The 9,144-nt window shown below is 34.2% G+C and overlaps 1 protein-coding gene across 1 annotated transcript; it reads right to left on the reverse strand.

The window, feature by feature from the left end:
* Positions 1-7,529: 7,529 nt before the first annotated feature.
* On the reverse strand, positions 7,530-8,277 carry LOC135073569 (achaete-scute complex protein T3-like). The gene has a single exon (XM_063967738.1). It carries the CDS (start codon positions 8,261-8,263, stop codon positions 7,619-7,621), a length of 645 nt encoding a protein of 214 aa, XP_063823808.1. The 5' UTR covers positions 8,264-8,277; the 3' UTR covers positions 7,530-7,618.
* Positions 8,278-9,144: the final 867 nt, after the last annotated feature.

The following is a 9,144-nucleotide window of genomic DNA, read 5'->3' on the forward strand; positions in this document are numbered from 1 at the left end:
CAAGTAAAGTCGCATAGACATGTTTACGAATGTCTCAAACGTTACGACTTCGAATAAATCCATTGACATTGTAGATACGCAAACTCGTATCTAAGTTGTTTAAACATTTGCATGGAAGACGCATTGCAAATTTATTCAAACACATAATTTATAGCTGTGATTATTGGATGCAAATCATCCTAATAAATATCTACATTGATAAATGTCTGTTTCGCCGACATAATTATTGCTACTTTACCTGTTACTTGTATTTATCTAATATGTTACTGGCAGGTTTATGGAAGCCAATTAATAATAGTCATAAAGAAAGCTTCGGTAACATCAAAGTACTGAATAATCCAACTAAACTTAAAAGCCACTAGAGTACGTGGTTGTAAGTTCCCAACCACTCGTGCTTTTACCGAAATTACAAAATCAAATTCTATACACAATTTCAAAATCGAACGTTACCATCGAAACCACAATAAAACGGCGAAAAAACAACTTGAGATGATATTGAAGATGAAAAAAGTAGCAGAAGCCGAGTGGTAACAATTTGGTGCATTTCAAGCGGAAATCATTCTCAAATTGCACATCCCAGCCTTCCGATTGCAACAATTTTAAGGAAGACCCCGCACTTTTTGCAGTAAAAATTGTTCAATGAGATCACTTTTGGAAATATTCTATAAGTTATATACTACGAGTTGGTATCAGATTTCGGTAAGTAACCAAGCTACTCATAATCTCTTGTTCAGTTTGAAACAAGATATGATTATTTCACGGTCAAGTGACTAAGTTTGGTTATGACGGAACTAATCAGAAATCGTAATTGGGTTTGTTGCTACTGGTCGCCAGATGTATGGTCCGTGTATTCGGGGAACTCTATTGAGAGTTATAATTGTTTTGCAAACAGTGGAAAATTTGAAATTATGTAACACTATCGCTCACCTAAAGCTGTGCTAAAGCTGCGGTAAATTTAAAAAGCAGAGATATAGACATCTTTAAATTACGCTCACACAACACACAAAATAAAATATGTACGGAACAGAATAAGACAAAAACAATAAAAAACAGAAACTTTACTTCAAGAAAACTGTGGTTCAAAAACCCGCTCTTTCAAGTTTAATTTCAATAATTAAATTTATTTAATTTTAAATTTATAGAACCGACAAATCGCGGCGCCAGCGTTTTCATTCATCAATAAACCAACAATAAAGATATAGTGTTGCCAGGTTTAATAATATTAATTTCAGGACAGCAAAGAGATGTATTTATCTACTCACGTAACATTTATGTGTAATGTTATTATTTATAGTAAAATTTTATGTCATTTCTGTTATTTTGGGTTTATAAATCTACACCCAAATTATTTTCTCCTAGCGCGTTTATGTCTTTTGCACTCACTACTAGCGGACGAATTTAGAGTCTGACATCGTATGTTACGTTTACTGCTTTATTATAACGTCGCTACTTTTTCATTTATTCACTTCATACATTTCTTATCCTCGTTTTCAGCTTTACGTTTATCAAAGAATATTACTGACAGGATCTTACGAGCTTTCAAGAAAAAAATATAAGTTAGTGTGGTCTCAACTGTACTAAATATAATAAAATATCCTGTTATATTACAAAATGCGTGGAAACAACATACCTATACGTACGTCTGACCCCTCGCATCTATCACGGCGAGTTCCCAACGGCCGGAGGAAGCCGATATCCGACAATTTATTTATGTTCTTGTCTACCGATCGACTTATTTCTGCGCAAGACCAGGAAACGGGGAGCTGCCTTAAAACGTCGGCCTTAGTGCGATAGATCTGTTATGGTTGTAATTTAGAAGAGCAGGAGCTGTATCAGAGATATGTTAAGATTTAAGGTTGTAAAGGGTTGGTAAAACTTTCAAAGCTAGTTCAAACACGGCTTATTACTTGAAACCAGTGCAGGCATCTTTCTAGTTAGCAGTTAGCCACAATATTTAAATATTTTTGTGGTTTTCCATAAGTATGCGTATGAAAATATAACACAAAATTACAATAAAATTGTCCTGATCATTCTGAGCATTGTAAACTGTACTCTAAGGACAGCATTGAGGTTACAACCCTAAAGTCAAACAACCCTAGAGTCAGACCACAAATAATATTACGGATGATGACTGTCATTAAGCTTGATAACCTCCTAAAACATCACAAATATGCTAAGATATCGTTACATAGTTCGCATTTACTTTCAACTTCATTTAAAAGCTCTTACGAGAACCCACCATAGAGAATCATTGACCTAGAGATAGACCACATGGATTAAAATGTGCCCACATTGTATTTTATTGCTGGTGTTAGACATAAAATGCAGAATTACTTAGAATAAAAATAGATAGGGGCCAAGTTTAATGGACGCTGGTAATCCAGATGCTTCAAACGTTTATTGGCCTTAATATGCGCATATTGGCTACCACCAACTTAGAGCTTAAGCACTTTAAATAGATCGTCGTATTTCTGAGCACAATCTACAGAGATAAAGTTAGTTAACGTTTGTAGCAAAAGTGAACCTACGAACTTTCATTTTATATTTATAAACAAAACTAGCTTTCCGCCCGCGGCTTCGCCCGCGTGGAATTTTGTCTGTCACAGAAAAACTTTATCGCGCGCGTCCCTGTTTCAAAAACCGGGATAAAAACTATCCTATGTTCTTTCCCGGGACTCAAACTATCTCTATGCCAAATTTCATCAAAATCGGTTGCGAGGTTTAAGCGGGAAAGCGTAACAGACAGACAGACAGACAGACAGACAGACAGAGTTACTTTCGCATTTATAATATTAGTTGGGATAGATAGAAGTTCGTATGAGTTCAAATGCGAAGGTGCATTAATTTTAGGTGTGTTTAAAGTACCTATCATTTTAAAGAATTTTTAATAAATAAAAATAGAGAACTGGCAGTTTCGAAACGCTATTCCGAAAATCATAACTACAACTCTTTATATGCAGTTTCTAATACTAAGCATTTAATTAGACCCTCAAAGCTGATATCATTATTGAATATTATGCATCTATAAATAAATCCATATAAATCTTACTGCAAACCTGAACCTGATCAAAGGTAATAAACTATATGCAGATACAGATGGCATCAATTATAACCGAGTGTTTTTCGATATATTTAAGACGACGTTTGTCAACTCACTACTCATCAGTTCGTTTATTTAATTCCCACGCCATTGATGCGGTTGTCTTGTTTTATTTGTTTGTCAGAATTTAATTTCTTTATTATGCAGTGATCGTCTATTTAGTATAGACTACGTATTGGCAAATGTAGCATAAAATACCCCCAATACTTAATAGGCTGACGATCTTAAGAATACTCTGTGAAAAAGTGGGAAATCGGGCTCTATCAGAGAGGCTTTACAAAGCTTTGATGGTTTTGCTACACCAAGCACAATAGTCGTTTAGATAGCACAATTACTTCTACAAATCGATTGAACCTTCCTTCATAATAAGGAAAGTATCTCGATCTAACTTAAATTAATAACAGCCAATTGTTTAAGTGATCATCAATAAACTAAACAATAATGGTGAAAGTGAAAGATTAATTGGAGCTTTGTAGATGACCGAGGCTGTTGTAAAAGAGCTTTGTGAATCAATAACAACAATCGCCTTAGACGTGACCGTTTAGTATTAAACAATAGCTACAGAGTTGTAGAGCAACTAAAGATTGCTATCGTTGCTAAATTAAATTCTGTATCATGGATAAATGCCGATTTAAAAAATATTATTTATATATTAACTAGGCTACGCAGTGTTTAAAACTTTATGCATTTATTACATTTACGTGCAGTACAAAGTTATTGTGAATATAATAGGTAATAGTACATCTGTGTGTTTTTACACCATGGATAAATATAAAATATCATATGTTTATACTGACTAGAAATGATTTAAGTCATCTTCAAGTTGGTGCTTGTTATGAATACATAACTGCTTACCTGTGCACTTTCATTAAAATTTAGTTCCAAAATTGTGTCAAACAAACATATAAAGTTCAAACTTAGTTCGTTACAAACAAATATACAGACTTACTTGCCTTTAAAATATTAGTATGGATTTCGTCCACTACAAAAGACTAAGCAGCCAATTTTAATACCATTACTTTTGCTTTCGTCTTAGCTATTATCGTTTGCATTTCGCAAAAATCACGAACACAACAAAGATCACGTGCCCAAAGTAATGCGATTATCGACACAAAAGAGCAATGTTTCGATTCAAATCGATCCCAAAATCGAAACGTTTTCTGTTTCTGCACTTTATGTCAAAAGCGAAAAAGTAATCATTTGGCATAACAAAAAAAACATTTTGTTATGAGCTTGATGTAGTTTTTGTGACCGGCAAAACGGAAGCAAATAAAAGTAAAGTGGGAAATAAAATGTTAACGTTGTGCTCGCAAAATGTAATCTTAAGCTATGAATAGAGAATCACGAAGCTTTAGTCGTTATAAAAATACTTTAGTATTTGCCTTATGTTTAGATTTAATTTTGCAATCTGTGTAAGAATTGTTTGATTAATATTGTACGTATCTTAATATTGTAATATTTCAAGACATGTTAATTTGAGCATTTAAACAATTATCGTTCAGACTAAATTACCTAACCTAAATTAGGCTTACATTGTACTTGTAGGCTGAGATTTAAGCGACCAAAATGAATGATTATACATATAGAAACAAAAGATAAATGTAACCATATTTACTTTTGAAAATCCTCGTGCTCGTTGCAAAAATAATAACCTTCGATGGGATTCAAATCTGCAACCACAGCCGGCGTTGTGGTAAGTTCGCGAGCCACCAAAAACTTGCTAATTAATAAGCGTTATCAATTCAAAAGGGTGTTAGTGTTAGCTTAATTATAATAACAAAATGACCATTTCTATCGCTGTTTTCAATAATCGTAAAGTCCAATCTACGCTGCTGTATAAATCGTATTGTTGGGACATACAGTCGTGCCGACAAAAAAGCTTTGTTTTATGTCACATGGTGCTGAAAATGAGCCATATTTTATTCTCCTCCATAAGTTTAATTTAATAATGATTAGATTAGATTATTTACCAAAAAAGTCTAGTTATTAATTTTTCATGTTCAGAATAATCTCTGTAAAAATTTGTCACTAGATATTCAAATGAATGAAAATTTTAATTATTTTTGTAAAACTAAAAATAACATTTCTTGTAATTCTTAATTAGGACCAGTCCAAGCTATGTGCCAATTAATATGTCCGCACTTGATACAATTAAATGCATATCGCAATCTTTTCGCCAATCTCCAAGTTAATAAAAATTAATTCCACTGATAATAACATTTTATTCAGTTTTATAATATTTCAACGAAGATTTTGATCTCAACAGCTGGAAGTTTTACTACTGGAGCAACTAACTTCTGAATTGTTAATTATTCGAATTAAAAACACATTTAATTGTGGCAATTAATTCTAAATAAAAATGCATTTCTGTCTTTGGAGTCAATAGAAATAGATTGATGCTTAAAAATTAGATTTTTGATTTATGAATGTTGTATAGATATCACTGAACCGCCAGCTATGACATTGACAGGAGGACACTGCAATCTATACTGTGTTATTACTAGTTCTGATTTTTGCCACGTTGGCCAACCATATAATTATGACATTTACAGAAGGGCGCTACTATCAATACTGGGTTGTTAGTTTTTGATTTTTGCCACTTGACATTTCACAATCGTGGAACTGTAAGTCGAGTTTTCCGTGTGTCACGCCCGTGAGTGTCAAGCTTATGGTACCGTTTCCATTCGATGCGAACTTCTTTGTCCCTTTATCAGTCTTTTTATTCGCACATGTAAATGCATTTAGCTCCCACCTCCTTATCTCGCTGTACACCATTAATCTTGTATAACAATGTACCGGAGCGAGCGTCTGCGCTTCGACGGCTTAATCAAGACGGCAATATCACTGCCATCTTTTTATTTATAGAGATAAATTTTATCGCGAGCTATATCTATGTCACATCGAGATTGTGCTCATTATGATAGGGTAATGGCATAAATGGTGAGAACAGCCCTGTTGTTTATTTTGTGACGCTACTTTTTTTGTTCAATGGTTGGTATTTATTAAAATTACTTCCTACAACACCGACTCTTTGAAATAAAAATAGAGTTATATTTATTTATAGTCTCCAAACTAAGCAAAGCATGTTTTACTACAAGTATGAATATGAAACGAATTTAAACAAACTTACATACATAAGAACACACATTTTTAACCGACTTCAAAAAACCTCCTCGATTTTTTAATTCAAAAGATACATGCACACTTTTTCTCTGAAGGCATACAACAAAACTTCACTGCGTTTGCCCTCTGAAAGTTCGGTACACAAAATATAATCTCAGCAGCCTAGACAATGCATCAGTGTTTTTATGTGAATGGTCTGATTTTCGCATCCTGCATTATGCAGTTTTGCAAATAGACCATACAGGTATTTTATTATAAGGTGATTTAAAAATGAAACTGTCTCCATCAAATGACCAAGTCCAAGTCATCAAAATTCTTAAGATCTTAAGATTCATTTCATGTCTTTTTAACGAAGTATAAAGTTATTTTACATACCATTTTCCTTTACTGAGAAGTAAACTTATGAGGTGTATGTTAAATTGTTTTTACATAAAGTGCATAAATTGTGGAATTCTCTCAGTAGTAAAAACCGGTAGCAATAACTACAATCAGCACTATCATTTCGCACAATTCACGCGTTATCTCACTAGGCGTGAGTAGAACTCGCTTCTTAATGTACAAGTTGAATTAAATTAAAATAATTAAATAAATGTTTTTCTTATTAACTTCATTTCAATGGCTTTTTATCACGATACGTATCTAGTTTCGGAATACATTAATGAAGGCAATGGAAACTTTTACTTTCAGCATTTTGATTGCCAGCTTTAATCGTAGTAAATGTTTTTGAAATAATCACACCGATAACATAGCCTCAAAGTAACCGATTTATCTCATAAACTTACTTGAATGTAAATATTATACTCACACATCATTCTGGTAGGTATATTATTTATGCTTATACCTATTCATAAATCAATTTTCCCTCCACAGGATTCAAATCTCAACCGCAAAGTTGAGTTGTAGAAGCTTTCAATATCTTGTATTACTAGATAGGCTATGTATTTCACAACCAAAAAAGTTCCATGATTACAATCATCAATGACTTTACGAATATATGTACATACTCGTAGTAAAATAATCAAAGACTACGATTTTAATTCATGTAAGCTTATCTACCAAACATAAAAAAGTATACGGGGAAAGAAATGACGAAACAGAACTTATAAATAAATAATAATTTATTCAATAACTCATACTATTAACGAGCCTTATAAAAGCTAAAATATCTAAATTGTCTTCTTCATTTACAAAGTATGAAGACATTCAAATATTCAGTAGCATTACAATCTTCATTTACATAAATTCCACAGCCGTAGTAATCTTATTTACACATGTTTTGCATTTTAAATACTTTATACAAACGTAAGAGTATCGAGCGAAAACGCGATTGGTTTTAAACTATACACTGAATTGACTAGAATTTTTTGAATCCTAAACTACAATATAAAGGTTAATTTATTTGTGCTGCCACCATGAAATAGTGTCTAGTAGGTCGTCGTCGTTTACTGCAGTGAACTGTTCGTTGATTGGATAATTATTTGCGATATAACCGTTGTTTGAATACACTGACACTCCTGAAGAACACTCCGAACCGACTGGCGAAGGCACTGAATCGGAGTAGGGAGAACTTCCACCGTAGACTCCTTCGTCTTCATAGCATAGGGATGTGTCCATTGGTGTGATGTGGATATTTGACTTTGGCACGCCCATAGCTCCGTCGCTTTCTTCCAACAAACTCTGCAGGTGTCTGATGTACTCCACGACCATGCGAAGAGTGTCAACTTTGCTCAGCTTCTTCCCCGAACCGCGTCGTGCTCCTCCAGATAAAGCGGCGATGACAGATGCCGGTAGTTTCTTCCTCAGCGCGTTGAAACCGTCGTTCACTTGTTTCACGCGGTTCCTTTCTCTGGCGTTTCTTCTGGCTATCGAAGCGGCTTGAGCTCCAACGTAAGGGTTGCTTTTGTAGTTGTACTTCTTCTTTTCAGGCTCCATATGGTATTTAGCTTCAGTAGCAGGCGCGATTGGCACAAGTCTTGGGACTTCGGATTTGGTGTAGCTATGCATATTGTAGCTGGATTTGTGGTGGATCCCTTGCAACATTTTGTTCGTAACTTTCGTAAGTATAAGCGTTAGAGAGATTAGAAGGTGCGTCGTGCTCGGCAGCGATCTAATGAATGGTCGCTCCGGGCGCCCACGCCGCGTTATATGGGCCCACCTTTACCAAAAAAACTTGATAGAACCCTCACTCCCTTAGATTTTTTTTCTTGTTACCTGGCGTACCCGACCAAAAAGAAACGAGATAGTTGAACCTTCATACGCGTGCCAATGAATTTATTGAACACAATATTGTTTTGATATAAAAATTTGTCTTGAACTTTTTAGCGGGGATCTATTCATAATTAGACATTACCTGAACATTGTTTGAGATGTTTTAAATACAATTCGTTTAACATGGTTGACGCAAAAGCTGACGGATTTTAGTAAGTAGTAAAAAGTAAATAAAAATTATTTATTTTCAGCAAAGCAGTCCATATTTTAGTTAAAGTTCACACAAATTTTCCATAACACAAAAGTAAACTGTTAAACAAAAGACAATTAATTTATAGAACTTTTGTAATTCTTTGTAATGCTCATAACATTGATTTCTCGAAATCAAACCCGAAATGGGTTTTCATAGACACTGACTACAAAATGAGATCTTTATCTAATACACTATGCCTAACAATCAGCTGTTAAGCGCCTCCTAGAATCAGCTGTTGCACAATACCTTCCAACTTTCATTAGAAACAAGTTAACCGGACAAGTGGGGATCCTGTGGCGTCGTATAATACGCAATAGAACAATCGTAAATTTATTACGGTCAGTGAAATGCAACGAAACAAGCTTTGTGTTTACAGTAAGAAGACGCTGTGTCTAATAGAATACCTACAACCAACTCGCTTGAAAATATCGTCAATATAAATTAAGCTTTAAGCTCTAGT

This window comes from Ostrinia nubilalis, chromosome 7, assembly GCF_963855985.1.
Source record: "Ostrinia nubilalis chromosome 7, ilOstNubi1.1, whole genome shotgun sequence".
NCBI classification, from domain to species: Eukaryota; Metazoa; Arthropoda; class Insecta; order Lepidoptera; family Crambidae; genus Ostrinia; species Ostrinia nubilalis.

Bases quoted from the DNA above. Each gene is read 5' to 3' on its own strand.
- LOC135073569 (XM_063967738.1), bottom strand. From the start codon at position 8,263: ATGTTGCAAGGGATCCACCACAAATCCAGCTACAATATGCATAGCTAC.